Source organism: Platalea leucorodia (genome assembly GCF_965183815.1).
Source record: "Platalea leucorodia genome assembly, chromosome: 6".
Classification (NCBI taxonomy): Eukaryota; Metazoa; Chordata; class Aves; order Pelecaniformes; family Threskiornithidae; genus Platalea; species Platalea leucorodia.
Genome location: NC_138828.1, coordinates 83163459 through 83183828, shown reverse-complemented (window position 1 = coordinate 83183828; position 20370 = coordinate 83163459). Strand labels below are relative to the sequence as shown.

Below are 20370 nucleotides of genomic sequence, written 5' to 3'. Positions count from 1 at the left end.
GGGGAAGTTCATGGATCCATCCTGTAGGACAGCAGTAACCATGCTGCCTGCTGGAGTTATCAAGGGATGCTAATGAAGCCCAGGAAGAGCCTGTGGATCACGTGTGTCCTGCTGTGTGTTTCTGAGCTGATTCTCCATATCTCAGCATTACCAGGTGGGCAAAGACCTAAAGCTGTGATGGGACAAGCTTCGTGCACAGCACCACAACAGCCTTACTATCTCTACCTATCCTAAATGGAGAGGCCAAACCCACCACTGGCAGGTAACTCCATGTTTTGCATCTGTTTGGCCAGCTGGGTCCTACTTGCCCAGATAAACGTGCCAAGTGATGGAGCCTACAGGAGAAATGGACCGGTCAGACCAGTAAAGTCACTTAGATGGCTTTTCTTCTCTACCTCTGCCAGTCAGCAAAGATTAAGCCCTTCCTTCAAAGAGTTTTCTATATATTTCCTACTATTCTTACATTGAAACATTAGGTGTGTTTTTTAATGCTTGACAGCGATGTAAAGGAAGCCACATTGACTCCTCATAGGCCACCTGAGAAAGCAGCAGTGGCCCTTCTTATTTTCAGGACACAGCTTCAGAATTAGCCTGTGGAAGGGTGCATCTGAGGAGAAGGTATCAACGCACCAAGATACCAAGCTTCAGGGCACAACCTACACCCCAGTTTATGGGAAAGAGAAAGAAATATTTGAGTGGGCAGGTTACCAAAAGTATTTTCTATGAGGCTGTCTGGTTATCTTTTGAATTTCTTGGGAAAGTAATCCAGGGTGCAATCCAGGTCATCCTAAAGCAGGCACAGAGGTTGCCTACCTGTCTTGTACGATGTGAGATAAATGCCTTGGGATGTCCCTCCTCGTCTCTGGACATCTAGAAGAGTGCAGGGCTTCTCTAGGTCCTGTCTTGCAACCAAAAGCCCCACATGATTCCCTCATCTACCTTAGGGGACCTTGGACAGCACTGAGCATCTTTTAGGGACATAAATTGCACTCCAAATCTGGTTAGCAATCTGGCTCTCTAAAGATGGACAATAATGGGAGCTGAGACATCCAGCTCACATGCAGACCCATAGATAACTATACGTGGAAGTTTTCACCTGCGAGTCCCATCCTACCCCTAACCTCTTTTCCTACCTTCAAACCAGAAATAATGACATGCCTCATTTGTCAGAGAGGCATGGATGAGAAGGGAAGCACTGGTAAGGAGGTATTCAGGGAAGGAGACTCAGGGAGGGAGGCCAATGGCCACAGAGGTGATCAGATGCAATGGGAATGGGGCCCTTCTCCTTGGTTGCTTTTCTAGGCTAGCAGAAGCTACCTGCCAATACTTAGACCACAATTTCCTACTCCTTTGCCTGGATGCCGGGAAAACTGCAGTCTGTCTGCATCCAGATACCACTGGGTGCTCTCCTGCCTCCCACATCCATCTGGATCCACCACTTTGAGCTCCTCTGGGCTAGAAATAGCATTACTGGTTGTACAGCACCTGACACAAGAGGGGCTGAAGCCTATGACTAACAGGTTTGTGCATTGTTAAGGATCTCAGATAAACTGGCTTGCAGAGAGCCCTGAGGTGCTGTAACCATGCGGTGTCACTGGAAGTGAAGCACAACGTGATTAATCCCAAACAACTCCGCTTTTGCAAGGTGGAAGAAAGGGAGAGATGCAATATTTGGAAAACTCTGCGCTTTGCTCCTTCTTCCTCTGTCTCTGCATGCTTGTCTCTGAGTGAGGAATACACAGAAAGCAAACCCTGTGACGTGAAGTCATTCTGTTTTGTTTCCCCAAATCCCCAGCCTGAGTGCAATACTGAGGGAGGCAGACAAGCCCGTGGCTGGCCGCCAGCTCAACTTCACAATGAATCCTCACAGCTTTCTGGATAATTCCTATGGAAGGGACCCCAGGAACAGAAATAGCCCATGGCTGAAAAACTTTTCTGGTGCAGTTTGACAAGTCTCTCCGAAAGAACTTGGCTTTAAAGGCAGAAGTTCAAGAGCTGGCAGCTGCTCAGAACCCAAGGCCTCTGCTGTCTATGCTCAAACTAGGTTGGTGAGCAGCTGATGGTGTCTTCGCTGTTGTTTCGCATGTATGTGTGCCCTATGCCCTTCCAGACTGCATTTCTAAAATCACTTGTGGGGTGGAAATACACATCAGGTCTCCCACCTGGGACACAGGCTAGAGGGCTCTCACCTAGGGCAAGAAATAGGACCATTGCCAGCTTCACTTGGTGACCTAGGGGCTTGAAAGTGCCTCTGAGTCCCTGGATTTTGGGGCCAGTGCCCTCCACGATGCCTATCGTTACCCATGGGCTGTTTCTTAGGTATCTGTGAGGCTGGTCCAAAGAAATCTGCAGCTGAAAAACAGACAGGGATGAGATGGGGCATGAACCCTTTGTGCTGGTTACCTCCTCCCCTCGGTCTGTCCTGGGCTGGCAGTGCCTGGCTCCGGACCATCCTTCCTGTTGCAGAGAGGGTTCCCATCCCTTTCCTGGTCATGTTGCCCTAACCCACTCTTGGCTCATTGCCACAAGAAAAGAGCACCATGTCGTGAGGATATCCTCACTGTCTCTATACTAGAAATCATCTGTTTTAGGTTACGATATGAATTTCCCTCAAAAATTTCTTTCTTTGTTAGCTTTCCCCTATCTAAATCACAAAGGTCTTGTCCATGGCAGAAGACCTCAACCCAGCTCCAGCATAGCCCCTCCAGCAAAGGCTGGGGCAGCCTTCTTTCACAGCGGGGGCTGCCCCCTGCTCAGTGTTTGCATAATTGATCCTTGCATGGAAGATCTCTTGCAGGGCTTCCATATGTATTTTTTTCTCTGTCATGGGCATCTTTTGGAGGATTTGCAGCCTGGCTCTTGTCTTGTGCTTTCTCAGCACTTGCAACCTTGCATTGCAACAGTCTTGCAGGGGAATGCAGCCTTTTCTTTAATTCAGGAGTTCAGGTGAGGTAACCCTTGTGATTTTTTCTAGCCTGTATCTCACCAGGGGAAATGCCGATCCCATTAACTGTGATAAATAAACAAACTGCTCAACAGAAGAGGGATAGGTTTGATTCCACGTCCTGAACCCAAGTGGCAGCAACCACCTCATGTTCATACTGCTCCAGGCATGCTTCTTGGGCAGATTTGTGTTGGAGAGAGCTGGCTGGGGCCAGTCCAGTACTTGCTGTCTCCTGCCGGTCTTTCTTTACTGGTGCCATCAATGCACCCACTGTGAGCAATGGGAAACACAGCTTGGACTTGTCTGGGGCAGGGATTTCTCCCAGCAGGAATCCCTTGCAAACTTTGGGTTTTTTTTCCAGCTACTGGAAGGGCCAAAAATAAAAGTTGCATTTCAGGGGCCTTAATGACTGAGTTGTGAATTGCCTCGGGTTGGAAACTTCCCGGGAGAAGGAAATGCCCTCTCTTTAGTGAGCTGGCAGTTGGTTTTCTGCCACCAGACCTGGTGGTTCTCTGGCTTGGCTCCAAATGCATTAGCTAAGGAGCCCTCTTGGAGAAAGGCTATTCATTAGGAGTAGCTAAAAAGCCATATCCTGTTCCAGCCACTCCAGTAAATCCATCCTTGGGCTAATCACACCCATAAATTACAGTGCAGGGAGAAGTACAGTCTTCTGTTTCCATGTGACAGTTTTATAGAGCACTGAAACAGAGAAAGCAGGACAGGCAGAAGTAGCAATGTTGGAGAGCTACCAAGTGACTACAGGTATGTAAGTGATTCCTCAGTTTCCCTAGCCAAAAATTATGATGAACAGTGTTGAAACAGATGAGTTGTCTCCCTCCCTGATGACATTTGTGTGTGTTCCCCTTCTTCCTATTTAGTCCCTTGAACTATGGAGCTGGCACCACTGGGATAAGGTTGTCCCCAGCATGTTGCGTGGGAAGATGTGAATGCTACCTCTGCCACTCAGGCAGGTTTCCTCACCAGCCCAGGCAGCAGAAAGTCAATGCAACAAATCAATACCCACCAGAGACTTCATTTTTGCATTGCAGTGGCTGGAATTTGCTCTGGAGGAAGGAGGAGGAGGATGATATTTGGCGATGTGTCTTCAGGTACAGGTGCCAGGCGCTGAGTGATCTCTGGTTGGAAAGTGCTCATAAACGCAAAGCCTTCAGAAGGAAGAGCTCATCACTCAGTGTTCCTAACGGCATTTTTAAGGAAATATTTACAGCCAATAAGAATGGCAATTAGCTGTCAAAGCAGCCAGCTGCTGAACTTTAATGCTGAAGCTGTTCCTCATGAATTACCCTTGCTCCCAAATCCCCAAACCCTTTCAGCTACAACCAAATTAAGAGCAGTTGGGTAAACAAAAACAAGACCATAAAACACATTTGGCCCTTGGAAACACTCTTGTGAGTCTGAGCATTAGGACAGAGAGGGGATGGTTCTGTTTTGGGGCCTAGCAAACCCTCTGTTGTGGGGTCACCTCAGGGGAACTTCGAAGCCCTGCCACCTCAGGGCTGCTGGAGACAAGAAGGGCTCCAGCTTTCCCAGCACCTCGCTAGCCTCACCGCACCCCAAGCCTTCTGCTCTTCCTCCTCATCTCCTACCGTGCCTTCCATATTTCCAACTCTTTTCCTTGCTTCCCATCATGAATCTTGCATAGAAACAAGCTACAATGAATGAAGGCCTTCACCATAGCTACAGGGGCTTGGCTGTCTCCAACCCCATGGCCACATTCAAGAGGTCTCTTGTGGGGGAGAGATGAGTGCTCTCATGTACTCCACGGAGAAGACCTTGCCCACAGGGAGTTACCACCCATTGGTTCTACACAGTAACCTGGTGGGACAGAGGGTTGGATGGGGCCCATATGCAGGGTCCTCCTGAAGCATAGAGCACTTGGATTATCTAAATCTTTGACAGGTTGCCAACAACTGATATGTTATTGTAGACCCTTTTACATTAAAAATGGCTCAAAATAGTAATTAAGTCTTAAAGCCACTGGGACACCTGGTGATGTCTGGAGAAGATCCTGTGTCAATGTGGAAATGCAAGGCTCCTCCAGAGAGGACTAGCCCTGAGTTATGTGAATGTGAGTCACTCTGTACTGCTTTGCTGGAGAAAGTGCAGGATTTGCTTCTCAAATGGGTGCATTTATCTAGTGGATAAAGCAACAGTGATAACCTTGAGGTAACACCTTCTGTGAAGAACGAAAAAACACCCTGAACTTTACAGCAGCCATCCTCCTCTGGGGCTTGGCCCATCAGCAAAAGTCACCAATTCCTGCACCAACATTTAACAGCCAATGCACAGAAGAATAAAACACTGGCTATCCTCAGAAGTACTGTTTTGGGTTGATGCACGCAACAGATCTGCCTTGATGTCAACCCAAGTAAAAGCGAATGACAATCTCAGGGTTATGAGACCACACTTAGCCTTGCCTCATTATCACATGACAAGGAAAGATGGTAATTAGTTCACAACGTAGAGCAGAAAACCACATTTGCAAGGTGTAGCTAGTACCAGGTTTTCCTGGGGAAATGTCTGCTCTGAGAACAAAGCTGATTCACAACCTCCAGAGAATCCACTCAACACAAGAAGGGTCAAGTTATCCTGTAAGGAATGACAGACAAAAAGACCCTCTTTGTACCCTCAAATCTAGATACCTTAGGAGGACTTTGAAATTTTGTGTGTAAAAAGAATAAGGAGATGGCACAACTTGGGTTGGTCAAAAGTCTGAACATCTATTAATTGGAAAACTGGATTTTTCACTAAGTACATTTCATGCCAGAAGCTCTTTACAGCCTTGTTTTGCCCAAACACCAAGCAAACAAACCCTGAAATATTTTCTATTGTCAATGACAATGTCATTCTCCTGAGAGATGCAGTTCAGTTGCTTTCTTATTACTACTTGTCTGGAGGATGGTATAACTCGTGAGGCAACCTAGGCTAGCGCTTGCATCTTGGCTAAGTCGGAGACAGTGGGGTATACCAGGAAATGTAGACCAATTAGAAAGATCACCATGTAAAGGGCAATAAGGGTAAGAGACATACGAAATATGTCAAATGATGCCATGCACCATGTAGAGATATCCAGGGGCAGAACTGTATTTTCCTGAATTGAATTTATGTGGAAAGAGAAATTTCAAAGAAAACCCCTGTTTTCCCAGGCAGCTCCTGTCCTCATCAGCTACTTGGATTTGGGAGCTTATATTAAAATGTAGACGTTGCTGCAGGCACAACTCAAAATCCCACCAGTGTCCATGGAAAGATAATTGCTGAAAATGGGGTGTGTAAACCACAGCCTTTGCAACTATAGATTCTGGGCTTCAGCTGTTGTGAAGATGTATTTTCTCATACAGAAAACAAATGTTTTAATAGATTTTCACATTCTTTGCTTTTTAATTGTGTTATATGTTAAAAATTGTCTTGTTTACATCTACCACTGTGGTGAACACTGGTTTCTACTGAACACACAAAACAATAGCTTCCAGACAAGTTATGCTGTATCCTATATAATAACATTGCTAAATGAACACTAAGGAAGTTGCAAAGTTAAGGACTCAAAAAATTGACAAGGTCAAAGTGAAAATCACATTTGCAAAACTTTGGTTTCTTACATTTCAAGAGTTTAATTTCAGGATCATGCTCTCTTGTCTCTGCAGTGTCCCTGCCACACCAGTTGCAAGGAAAGGTGGGTGCTCAATTAAGTAATAGCTCAGTTGAGCTATTCAGTATCTCCTCACTGGTCAGTACGTGGCTGCACACTTTACAAACTCACCCTGCTCAGCTCCTCTCTGATGACAGAACTATTTGTTTCCTCATGGATATCTGAAGGTACTTAGCTCAGTTAAGGCCAAACATTTTGCAAACATGTATATTTTTCTTTTCACAGGTCTCCAAGGCGAAAAAGGTGCTTTAGAGCCATTTTACCATCCCATCTACAAAGCAATGCCAAAATATGTCTATATTTTGAGTGTGGATTCCTGAGCCCTTGGTGTTATGGAGCGCTCCACATCCTTAAAGCGCAGGTCCTATCAGCTCCAGCTGAAAGTGTGTCAGACTTTGGCAAAACTGGTCCCACATTTGGCTTCACAGTGGGATTCATCTCAGCTAGTTTAGGTGTGCACTGTGCACCTTGGAGCTGGGGATCTTTGGTCTTCCTCAGAGGCACTGAGGAGACACTGGTGTTTTTGGGATGTGACTCATCTGACTGGTTTAGAGAGAGATATTAGGATGAGATGAACTGCAGCCTCAAAATACCTATTTTTCATTGTTAGTTATGTAGAAAGCTGAAAAGCAATTAGCTGAAGGCTGTATACTGTTGGCATCCAATGCCAGGGACTGTATTGACATTGGAGAAGATGGGAACAGTGTGGAAATGAGGAGTAGAGGGGACTGCAGAGGAGCAGAAATGCCCATCAGACACCTTCAGGTCATTGCTCTTAAAAGCCCTTCCACAGCAAGCTCCAGTCTTGCCAAACTGCCCATCCTTGCCAACGCCTCAGAAACATGCTTTCTTCACAGAAGTTGGCCACATTGGTACAGCTTTGTCCAATTCCTGCCCTGTCCTGACATAAAGCATCCCCCAACCCCGATGGAGTAAAACGTCCAGTTTCTGCTCTGACATATGGTACTGCCAAAGCTTTTTAAACTCAAGGCTGTCCCCATAACACTTCTTATAGGAACTGAACGTTGTGTTTTTTCCTGTCATCTTCCTCAGATATGGCTATCTCATTTTGTCTCACATTTGGCAGAACAAATTCAGCCTGTTACAAAGACATGGAATGGAAAACTTTACCTAATAGATAATGTTTGGCACCAGAAACTGGGATTTTATTGCAGAAGGGTCCTGTAATGTTAACAGGTATTACCAGCCCTAGCTAGAATACAGCACAGTAATCATATCAAGTAAAAGTCCCGATTGACTGATCGGAAGGTAATTCAGGTTGCTTTCCCAAGGGAAAATTACTCGTTTTCTGAAGAGCCTTGAGCAAAAGTGTTGTATATACTCACTAAAGCCAGCACAATTCTAATTAAAACCCTACAGGTAGCATGAAGCTTTTAGACTGTTACTTGCTAACATGACAAAGTTGCTAGTACCAAGTGCATTGGGCAAACCCAATTAGAAACAAGCTGGTAGCAAGAGATTAACCAACCGCCTTGTGTGATCATACCAAAGAGCATCCTCACCCTTCCGCTCAATCTTCATTACGTCTCATTAACCAGATTATCAGAATTAACGAGCAAATATTTATCCACATGTGAATTAATGAAGATAGATCAGGATAATTGAAAGCTCCTTCTCAGAATAGCCAGGACGAAGTTTTGTGTGTGCAAATATAATAAAACTGTCAGACCCAGCTTAATATAGATGCATTTAATATTATATGGTGTATTTTGGTACTGGTTCCAAAACTCCTGTTGAGAGATTTTATAAAATTTTGCCCACTGGACCACAGTAGTTTTAAATGGTTCAAGATCTATTTTTTTCCTGTTTGTGGTACACCCATCATAGCAACTGCCTCCAGATGCGTCAAGACACTGCGATATAAAAACAGACATTTGGCTTTAAATAGTTTTATTTGGTGGTGCGGTGGGTGGACTGGAAGCAGAGTAATCCTGTACACAGGTCATGGGACATCTGGGTCCTATTCCTGGTCACTTCAATGAATCACTGCATTACTTTCACCAGGCAGAGGCAAAGCATATGTTCAAACTTGGGTGCCCAAATCCTTATTTGAAGTCCACAATGCTGCATCTCCTGTAACAGCAAAAACTGTACTAAAGTCCTCCATCTATCTCTGGCCTTCTACACAGGGTAATGGGTAGGAAGGGAACCACATGCACTCATTTGGGCTACAAATAATCCTTTTTTGCTGGCTATTTCCAAACACCTGTAGACAGTTTCACTGTTCTATACTCTGGCGGCTTCTGCACTAGGGCACAAGGAGTGAATCAACACCATCAAGCGCTTTAGCTACATAATTTACTCACAGGATGGTTATTCATGTGCCTATTTGTAATTCTTTCCTGTGCCCTTCTGCAGGATGTCAACATGTTCTCCCTGGAGAGAAACCCAGCTCACAGGTTGCTTTTCCACAGTATTATCTCTAGACAGACACAATCAATGCAGATGACTCCCAACCAGGTCCCCTGTGCCTGGACTATTCCTCCAGTGCTATTCCAGTGGGCTGTATACCCCCGTGTGTCACTGTGCCATGCCCGCCACATGCATCCCTGCTATAATGCCCTAGGAATGACATTCTGGTAGGCTGCAACACAGCCCTAATGTTATTGCAGACACTCTGAAGTGGAAAAAGAGAAGCAGAAATCACATTTGAGGGCTGCTTAAGCAACAGTATACTTTGCCTGGGAAAGTAATGGATTTGCCCTCACTGCAGTGTTTTAAGAATAGTCTTGAAAAACAAGTCAGGAATGGTTTGGGGTCAAGTGATCTTTCCCTGAGAAAGGGAGATGTGCTGGAAGACCCATCCATCCCCTATGATTTCATGGATTTATGCTAATTTGGCATGAGCCCATTTGATGGAAACATCCTGTGGTGCAAAGCAGATGAGAAGAATCTTGCTTCTTGCCTGGATGACGTTCAATAAATCAAACTGGAGCCTGGCACCTAGCAGCTTTTGAGACTCTGTGTTTGTGTCTTTGCTGGCATTTTTAATGAATGCATGGTTCCTGTGGACCAAGATCAATGGGGGATGTGTGGCAGATGGAATAGTTCATTGCAATTGCTCTTGTTCCAGTTTGATTTGATGCTCTGGGCCATAGCTAATTATTCCAAAGCAGTTGCCCATTCCTTTTTCCATGCCAATTCTGCCACTTCCACCATGACTCAGAAAATTTCAGGAGATGCAAGAGACTGCCCTGACCATCAAAGTAATTGAATGGTCTATCTTTCATCCTCCTCCTTTTAAATCACACTTTTGATCAGGTCCTCCTGTGCACAACAAAACTAAAGAAGTTTGGTTTTCTGGGGAATTGTGTTTTGTGTTGGATTTTTACTGAGTATTTTCTGATGTCTAACCAGAGGCTGAGCTCACTCTGCAACCTTCCTTCTGTGAGGGAGAGTATAAAAGTTCCCACTCCTTTACCCATCTGCCCATTTTTATAGGAACTTGGTATATTGAGGGTATTTAGCACTTTCTCAAATGTGATTGAGATTGATGAAAGAGTTCGTCAGCTGGTGGGGAAAGGCTTACACGCATACAGGCACAGGGCGATGACATAAGCCCTTTTTCTCTTAGGAAACCATGGCAAATGCTCTTCTACCAGAATAGAATTAGATTCTCCACTTCTACCAGAACAGACCTGGTCTCATTTGAAATGTGCTTCTATCTACCTTGTCTTCCCCATCATTTATTTTACAAATGACAGTTACCGAAGCCTGAGCACTGCTATGCCTCTGCGAGCCCATCTTCTCCAAAATGTTTTGTGAAAGGACTTTAGCCCTGTGAAAAACAGCATCTACAAAAATATTTTTGTTTTGACTTGAAGGAAACCTTTCTGAGCCTGTTTTGTGTAGCAGCTGCCTGTCCTTCAGGATGCAGGTAAAAAAGCCAGGACACTTTTTCTGAATCATAGCTGGAAATGAGTACTAGCTTCCACTGCAAACACGGGCAAGTCACCACCCCAAGGCAAACATAAGACCGTGAATACAGAGGGTTTTGCTCATACTGAGGGATCTCTTAAGTCGTTCCTTGTCTGGGTAACCTGCTGCTTGTGGAGGGAAGGGAGACTTGGGTTGTTGCCTTCACCCTTGTGTGGCACTAGCTAAGGGTGCTGCTGTGCCTGTATCACACCGGTCTTGATTTCTAACCAAATCCAAAGAATAAAAAACATGGGAGACCACCACCTAGACTAGACTATGCTTCTTAAAAAACAAGGGCCATTGAAGTGTGTAAATCGCCATCCTGGGTACTGGCTAGTGCATCCTTGATCCCAAGGGATGATTGTTTCCTCTTAGATGCTTCTGGGGTGGTGATGGAAAAGGTCTTTGCCTCCACTCCTGAGATAGTCCCATTTGGGGTCCCACATTGTCTTCGCATGCTCCCCAGCCACTGAAGAGTCGATGGGGAACAGGGCTCCATCCCTCCTCCTATTCTTACTTACTTCCTCCTGGATCAGGTCTGAGATCTATCTATCTACAGACTATCTATCTGTAGGTGTTGTATAGGGGGTTCTGGTTCCGTGGCCCATTGCATAGATGCCCTACTGCAAGGACAAATCCAGCACCTAACTTTTAACAGGGTTTTCCTTTAGCAGAAGAGCCAGTGAAGCCTCTATGGTTATGTGAGTCAAGAGAGAGTTTCTCTGTCTATCCTCTCTCTCTAATAGAGGCTTGAGCTGACACAGGATTGAGCTTTCTCTCACCTGGGCATCTTGCTTCCATTAGACTTAAAAAACCCCAGACTAGGATACATCCCACCTCTCTGCAAATACCTGCAGTGCAGACACCATCAACTGGTTAGTTGCCCCTGGCTGCTTTTGTAGTCAAGGGAGAGGAAGAGGCAGATTGACATGACAATTCATCTCATCCCAAGGAGTCACACCTTCAAGACACTCCCCTCGGAAAGATAAAGGAGCTTTGGGTGAATATGACTGATTGATCTGGTGCTCGTGTTGCTCAGAGAGGGAGCTGGACCTTCAGAGCTCCCTCCCAACTAGCATCTCCATGATGCTATGACTAGCTGAGATGAAGGCACAGATGTCTGAGACAACCAAAGGGAGACGAATCCTATCCTACAAAACACCCTTAAACTCCTGGCCCGCATCTCTGAGAAGCCTCCAGTTATGTTCTCTTGGCAGGTCTTTGCTAAGGGAAAAGGCACCCTGGCATAAACCACAAAGCCACCACCCAGGATCCCCAGACAAAGCAGCTTGGTAGAGCTCTACTGCACACCCAACAAAAGATACAACCCACACAAGAATTATGGGGGTAATTACGATAACCAGCTGCTTAAAGAGTCTTATTAGCTACAGAAACTGTTAATTGTGTTAAAACTCCTGGTGACGGCATCTTGTGCTTCAGGACATGTATCACAAACCCAAGAGTGAGCTAAATTACTCAGCTGATAAATAGACTGTAGAGGTATTGAGGAGTTTGAGCTGATTTAAAGAAGAATCTTTGTAGATTATTCAAGGATGGAAAAATGGCTGACAACATTTGGCACATATGTAGGTCCTGTTATTTAAAATTATTGGCTATTTCCGCCTCTCAACACTGATGTGATAAATATTATTCCTGTGTAACTAACGTGGAAACTATTCTGCAGAGAGTTGCAAAGATGCGTGCAGACACAGACACCGGTGACAGAGCCAGTACAGAAGTTTCTGGTTGCTAAGTATAGCTGGGAGTTTTTTTTCACTTGACAAATTTACTTATCCCTAAAATGTATAATCAGACAACAGTCAGTCAACAGTGTAAGTCACTGACAACTTCTTGCAAATTCATGTCAAAACCTTTCGATATTTTCAGGAGAAAATAGATCACTTATTCATTTCATTTTAATGTGACAGTTCATTTTGAAATGTATCTGAGTATTCATTTCTTAATAAACTTCCATTCACTCTTTTCTTAAATTGAAACAATACATTTCACTTCAAAGTGAAAGCGATATTTTTTTCTCACCAGTGTTTCATTTTCATTTAAAATGTGTGGCAATATAATTTCCAGTTGGCCCCAAATTATTTCATGTAAGTTTGTCTAACAAGCAAATAAAAAAGCAATTCTACTTAACCATTTAAAATCTTCTTTTCAAGGAGAATGGGCCCCAGCATGTTTCAGTTCGTGGCTTTACAGTGAACTTTGCTGATTTCTCTGAGTTTCAGACCTGCCTCCTGAGCTGTAAAATCAGAGATTAGACCTTGCAGAAGTTTCTGTTCTCCTTCTAGATAACATTGAATGATTCTCAGGTTTGAATAGGAAATTGCAATCAATTAAAGGGGGGTGAAATCAAAGGCAGCATATTTTGTAGTCATAAAATAAATGAACTTTTGCTGTGTTTATATTATACGTATAATACAGCAGGAAGTAAAGATCAAAGCCATGTTTATGAAGAACTTGGCAAGTTGTGTGCTTGGAGGAAGCAAATGGGTTCACGGGAGGTACTTGAAGAATGAAGTCTGGATTTTTAGCTGGCGTAAATCAGCGTATGTCCTTTGACTTCAGTGCAAGGGTAGTGATTTACATCAGTGGAGAAGCTGGTTCAAGGGTTTCAAGGGAGAACAGATACGGTAAAACAAAATAAAACATTTTTTTCTGCTGAAAAGTATTTGCCTGGTGTTTTTTCTCTATTTCCAAGTACTGGGAATAACTCAGAGGAACAGGATCCTGATTCCCAGCTTCATTAGCTGTAAGGTGTAAAGGTGTGAATGAGGTTCGGAGATGGGTCCTGCCTTGCTGATCAGCCAAGGAGATGAGTATCAGACTGGGGCTGCCCAGAGGGCTCAGCCTTCGGGTACTGGCATCTCCCTGAGCCCTACAATTCCCAAATCGTTTATTTGCAAGCTACAAAAATCCCCCAATGCACCTGATCACTTAAAGGGAAACTGAGGCACAGTCAGACGGGATAATTTATCTTAGGTCTTGTAGTGAGAGAAGTTCACTGCAGCCTTACTGCTCCCTGCCTGAGTTATACCACGAACTCCCATGCTTACATAGGGTGAAACTCTTCACAGCAGCAGTTTCACCCTTATGGAGAGCTGAGATAAACTCACCAAATACCACCCTCACCCAGAGAGAGAAACTGAAGCAAAAGGGTACAAGACAGCAGCATGGTGAGACCGGACACCCACAACCCTGATCCACCACCCTAGGGACACCTCAGCTCCGAAGGCACCATTGGTCTTGGTGGATTATGCCACCGGAGGGCAGGTGGGGATTGAGTGGCCCCAATTAGGTGTCTAACAGCCTTGGGCTCCAGCTGTCCCCAGGGGGCCAGCCACAATGCTGGAGGGAGATCAAAACCTCGGCAGGTCAAAATGAGTCCTGTGGTCACGATGCTCTGTTTCCATTGACTTGAGAGGCAGTTTCGAGCAAGAGGATTTGAAAAATCCTGAGAAAAAGTGCAGAACTAGCTATAATGTTTCCCTGGCCGCAGGGTTACTTGAACACAAGTCCCTGGTGGGCTGTGGGATACGCAGGTGCCACCGAGCAGATGGAGTGACAGACATCTCTGCTTTGCTGAGCTCTGTGCAACAGCCATCATCAATAATCAGAAGTTATTTTAATCTTTTTTTTCACCCCTAGATTTAGCTACACCACTCCAGAAGGTTAATCCAGTCCCCTGACCTGGATGCCTGTTGTTAGATGAGACGGAGATGAAGAGCTCTGGCTTTCCTGCACTTTATGGGTCACGGGTAGCACTGGTGCTGGAGGGGGACGTTGCCTTGGACAACACATGGCCCCTGCCCGGTGGGCTCTGTGCCCAGTCAGCCTCCTCTGCACGCAGGGGGCTGCACCCTTTTCACCCGAGCAAACAACTTGCCGAAACTTTAGAGCACAACCCATCAGACAACCCCAAATGAACTCCCCGTGGCACGGGCAGCATGGCAGGGCCAGGAGCTGAGGGCCTGACTCCTGCGAGAGGTGAATCAGTCCTGGGAAATCACCCAGGACCATCAGCCTTGTAGGTAAGACCTGGTCCTGCTCCAGGTCCCTGCACAACACTGGCATCCCAGGGAGTTGGTGGGACTTAGGTTTCAGGCTCTGACATGCTCCTTGGAGGGATCAAACCTCACTCATCTGCATCATCATCATCAGTTGATGATGATGGCAGGGACGGGAGCCCTGAGCACACAGAGGCAGAACCGGGTGCCTTCCCCCAAACTGGGAGGACGGGAGGCTGGGGGCAGGGACAGCAAAGCTGTTTGGAGACCACTGTGCCATAATCACAGCCTGTTTGAAACAGAACTGCTTCCTCCTCAGCCTGAACTTCATTAATGAAAGTGCTGAATGCAGAATGAATTAATTAAACCAATTATTCTGCTGCTATTTTATTAATTTGCTATTTAGTTTGATTATATGATTCTGATTAATAAATATTGAATAAGTGTTAATTAATTGAATTGATTAATTGCTGGTTTATTCAGCTATCAGTTACCTATCCCTCACCTCCATGCATGAGTTGTGTCCTGAAAGTTTGTCCCAAGAAGCAGGTCCCCAGGGGTTCAGCCACGGGCAGCGGGGCTGGGATGGGGGACGGGGTCACTTACCAAAAGGCAGGACGAAGAAGAAGGGGAACCAGCAGAGGATGAAAACACCCACGACGATGGCAAGAGTCTTGGCTGCTTTTTTCTCACGGGAGAACTTGAGGAGCCGCACAGAGAGGGAGCTCCTGAAGTTGTGTCCCTTGCTCCGGGTACTGGCGAGAGGTTCCTCCAGCACGCTGCGGCAGTGGATGCGCAGTACCACTTCCATGGATTTATTCCTCTCCTTCTTGACCCCTGCCTCCAAGTTCCGGGTGGTCCGCCTGGCCACCACATAGATCCTGAAGTACATCACCAGGATGACCATGAGGGGCAGGTAGAAGGAGAAGAGGGAGGAGAACAGGGCATAGCCCGGCTCTTCTGTGATGCTACAGATGCTCTCATCTGGCGGTGGTGGCTCCTTCCATCCCAGCAGTGGCCCGATGGAGATGACCATGGATGAGAGCCAGACCACCACAAGGATGACCCCCGCCTTCCTCTCGGTCATGATTGTGGGGTACTTGAGAGAGTACTTGACGCCAATGTACCTGTCCACGGAGATGATACACAGGCTCATGATGGAGGCGGAGCAGCACAGCACGTCCACTGCTGCCCAGATGTTGCAGAAGATGCGCCCAAACACCCAGAAGCCCAGCACCTCCAAGGTGGCCGAGAAGGGCAGCACGGTGGTGCTGAGCAGCAGGTCGGCGATGGCCAAGTTGACGATGAAGTAGTTGGTGACTGTCTGCAGATGCCGGTTGCAAGCCACCGAAAGGATGACGAGGATGTTCCCCACGATGGCTGAGAGGATGAAGACGGCCAGGAAGACCCCGACGCCCACCGCCTGCACGTCCAAGGCGAAAGTCAGCGTGGTGCCGTTGCCCTCGGGGGTCTCCTCACCTTGCAGCCCCCAGGACCGGTTGGCACCACTCTGGCTGCCCTGTCCCGTCCGGTTCCCACTCAAGCTGCCATTGCTCAGCTCAGGGAAAGTCATTGTAGAAAAGGTCCGGGCTCCATGGAGGGCGAGGAGAAAGCGATGCCGAGGCGCAGCCCCCCCGGCATGATCCCCGCAACCCCCTCCAAGTCTCTCTCAGCACCTCGCTCCCCCGCTCCGGGCCCAGGCTCGGACCCCCCAGCCGGGATGGAGGGATGGAGGGCAGGCGGGATGCGCTGTCCCCCGCCGCCCCAGCCCGCTTCACGCCGGCCGGCAGCTCTGCCCCCCTCCCCGCCACCGGCTCCCACCGCCGCTCAGCCCCACCGCCGGCCCTCCCGGGGGGGCAGCGAGGTCGGTGTCCCCCCGCTGCCCTCGCATGCTCCGGGGGGGCTGCGCTGGGCAGCGGCCGGCAGCGCTCGGCGGCTCCGTTCGCCTTCCCGCTCGCCCGGGAGAGCTCCGGGAGGGGCGGGGGAGGGAGGGAGGGGTGGGACGGGCCGGGGGGGTGTGGGGAGCCCCGCGCGTCAGGTGCCGCCGGAGGAGGAGGAGGAGGAGGAGGAGGAGGAGGAGGAGGAGGAGGAGGCGGTGGCAGCAGCGCTGGTTTGCGGGACGAGGCGAGCCCGGGGCAGGCTGAAGCCGGCAGCAGCGCCGGGCGCTTGCAGAGGCGGCGGGGGGAGGCGGGACGGTGCGGGGGGGCAGGCAGGCACTCGGGGGGAGCAGACACCCCCAGGGAGGGGCAGGCACCCCCTCGTGGGGGGTCAGGCGGCAGCAGCGGGGTGCAGACGCCCGGGGGGGGGCAGGTACCCCGGGGGGGCGCCGTCCCGCCGCCGCGCCGCCCGCCACCGCCAGGGGGCAGCAGAGCGCAGGGTTTGCCCGGCGCCGCGGGCGGCCCCGGGTCCCCCCCCACCCCCGGGGGCTGGCGCTGCGCCGGGGGGGGGCTGCACCTCCGCGCTGCTGAGCTCCCGGGGCCTGGGCCCCGGCCCCAGCACCCCGCCGGGAGGATGCTCAACAAGGCTGGCAGGTCACCCCCAGCCCCATGATCCCACCGGGAGGATGCTCTGCAAGGCTGGGGGGTTCTGCACCCCCAGCCCCAGGATCCCACCGGGAGGGATGCTCTGCAAGGCTGGGGGGTTCTGCACCCCGAGCCCCATGATCCCACAGGGAGGATGCTCTGCAAGGCTGGGGGGTTCTGCACCCCCAGCCCCATGATCCCACCGGGAGGATGCTCTGCAAGGCTGGGGGGTTCTGCACCCCCAGCCCCATGATCCCACCGGGAGGGATGCTCTGCAAGGCTGGGGGGTTCTGCACCCCGAGCCCCATGATCCCACAGGGAGGATGCTCTGCAAGGCTGGCAGGTCACTCCCAGCCCCATGATCCCACCAGGAGGGATACTCTGCAAGGCTGGGGGGTTCTGCATCCCCATCCCCATGATCCCACCAGGCGAGATGCTCTGCAAGGCAGGCCGGTCATCCCCAGCTCCAGCATCCCATCAGGAGGTTGCCCTGCAAGACTGGCAGGTCTCCTTTCTGTCCTCCCATCCTGCCACTCTAGCCCAGGCACCCTGCTCGGGCTGCAAGCATGGGCTGCCCCTCGCTAGTTCCTTCCAAAAACAGAAGGGACAATCAGCGTCTTGCATTCAGGGACAGCGTGTGATCAGCAGCTCCTCATCTGTGGCTTAACCCCACTGCAAAACTTGGAAACAGCAGCTTGTGATTAAAACATATAGGCGCATATTTCTGGTTAATTTAAACAAGGTTGGGTTTTTTTCCCACTGATAAAAGCAGATCCTGTTTACACTGGTTTCCTCCCAGTGACCCTACTGTCCTGCCTCCATACATTGCGATGGGGACTGACCCCAGTGTTGAACAGGGGCTCTCCCTCAGCTCCTTTCTACTGTACACAGGAAATATTTCCTTGGAGTGTGTTTATCTATGATTTTTCAACTTCTCCTTCTTAAAAAAATGACTTTAAATGGCAGTCCAAGTGGGCAGTGAGGTGATTTAACTGCTGCTCTGTCAGAGCATGGGAGATCTGTTGATTCACTGGATATGAAATTGGACAAAAAAATATAATAGTATATTTATTCCCTTATTTTCCTTGACAATCATTGCAGGAAATGACACATTTATAATCTTCCTTATTTCTTTCACGCATGTTTCTCTTCCTTAAGATTTCACCCTCCTTCCTAGGGTTTTTGACCCATCTGGGAACAAGCAAAGTAGAGCAACTGGAAAACACAAGCAAACAGGAACAAATACTGTACAAAGAAATTGTTCAAAAGGATGGTTTCGCTTAAAAAAGAACACCCCCAAAAAACTGTATTTTTTTTTAATATGAATTAAAAAAAAAAAGCCCAAACAGCCAACACTTGAGGTCAAATTACTCATTTTCCTTATGTTTTGAATAAAACATGTCAACCACCAAAATGAAGTATCATTCTTACTGGGATGCTAAACTCAGCATGGGATGATCTCAGCCCATGGAATTTTGTAGCTGTATCTTTGCAGCTACACAGATTGCTGTCTAGATAAATATATCTCATCTAATCTATCCAGTGACATACAGAGATAAAGAAAACATGTGCCTTTCTCCAAAGTTAAGGCTAGCCTGAACTTCTCATGTACAGCAGGATTTTAACCACCTTTTTGGTCAGAAAAGAAAGGTTTCCCCCAAATGACATGATAGCTAATGTCATTAGGGTGAAGATTGCATCTGCCCTGCATCTTGTCCTCCCTAGGTGAGCTCTCCTCTCCCGACCTCTCTGAAGACAACTTGCCCATGTTGCTGAGAGGCTGGAGCTGGCTTGGACCACAGGGTTTGAATGGGACACAGGAATGGGATAGCTGAGCTGAAGCTGCACCTTTTGGTGGAGGATAGGCTGGGGCTTCCACCTCGTGTGCTGCTCAGGACTGATGAACCTGCTCCAAACATGTACAAAACCCTTGAGGTTGCACTGATGCCTTTCCCCTCCCAACCAGGGCAAGGAGAGAGCACGTCCCGTGCCGTCACCACAGCTCAGCTAATGAACATCAACTCATTAAGATCCAGTTACCTCATTGCTTTCCATCTGTCTCCTTGTTTCAGTCTAAACCAGGGCTATTGCAGTTAATTTAAACTAATGAGGAACAGGTTTATACTAATGCACTTAAACCCAAATAAAAGTGTTCGGGTAGGTCTGCATGGAGGAACTGAAGGGCTTGAAGTAAACACACACGGAGATCTGTGAGCACCTGGGACCTTGCCAATCTGTTGGGCTTGAGCTGGAAGGAGGTACAGCTCCTTCCCCTCTCGACATTTACATCTCTTTCCTCCCTCTACTTTACCCGTTTGGGGCAGGGTTTATCCTAGGACTTGGGTAGTGCCACGCAGTGATGTGAACAGGGTTTTTAAATAAAGAGACATACACCTGATGAACAGTGTTTGTCACGCTGTAATTACGTGTTATGCCTGAGTCTTGAAAAAGGAAGGCAATATTTCGGTGCAAAAACCACAGCTTAAAGGATTTTGATCGCCATTTGCAGGTACTCCAGGTTTATACAAGGCACACCAAGGAGGGTCATGCCCTGGGTGCACCCTTGCTCTGCAAAGCTGTGGTGCAGCTGCCTGCAGCATCTCCCAGCTCTGGACCTGGGAGAGATGGAGCCTGCTCACGTTCAATGCAGAAGAGTGCTGAAATGATAATATTTAAGTGATTGTAAAGACAGGCTCGCCTTGCTGTGGGCAGGTGATTCAAGAGTCCTCTGGGAAGATGGGGTGGGTCTTTGCTGCCTGTCCTTCTGAGGCCATATCCAGCTGGAGGTCAATTAGTTCTGCTGGCTCCGATGTCCAGCTGAGCCCCAGTCTTCAAGCATATTAAAAACGGGCTAGAAGTGATTGCAAGAGATGATTCAACCCTGTCCTTTGCAGTGCCCAACATGGGGCTTTTGAGAAATTCCAGATAAGGACAGTAATTGGGAGAGGTAATGGGTAAAATACGGACTGGACATCGCCAGAGAGCATTAAAATTGTGGGGAATTTTTTCTTTTAATTGTGGTTAAGGGACAAAAGGTGGAGTGTGCGTAAATTGTCCACCTTTGTCAGTGTTGTGGTTATCTTATTTGGACTTTGGTGTGGGGAATTCTTTTTTTGTTGATGTATGTGAATATTGTGTGACGAATATATGTTTTAATGATATTGTTGTGTTGTTGCAATTTTATTGGAAGTCTAGGAGAAATCAGGCTACAGTTTGAGTGTTTATGTCTTAATTAATGAGGCGAGAAGGATAAGGAGAGGAAATAGCTTATATTAGCTG

At 47.9% G+C, this 20370-nt stretch overlaps 1 protein-coding gene across 1 annotated transcript in view; it reads right to left on the bottom strand.

Moving 5' to 3' along the window:
• Positions 1 to 16213, bottom strand: part of ADRA1D (adrenoceptor alpha 1D) — a 52397-nt gene extending 36184 nt beyond the window's left edge. Inside the window, exon 1 of the mRNA XM_082316570.1 lies at positions 15176 to 16213. Within this exon, the coding sequence (XP_082172696.1) occupies positions 15176 to 16142 (967 nt within the window). The 5' untranslated portion in view covers positions 16143 to 16213. The remainder of the gene's footprint in view (positions 1 to 15175) is intronic.
• Positions 16214 to 20370: the final 4157 nt, after the last annotated feature.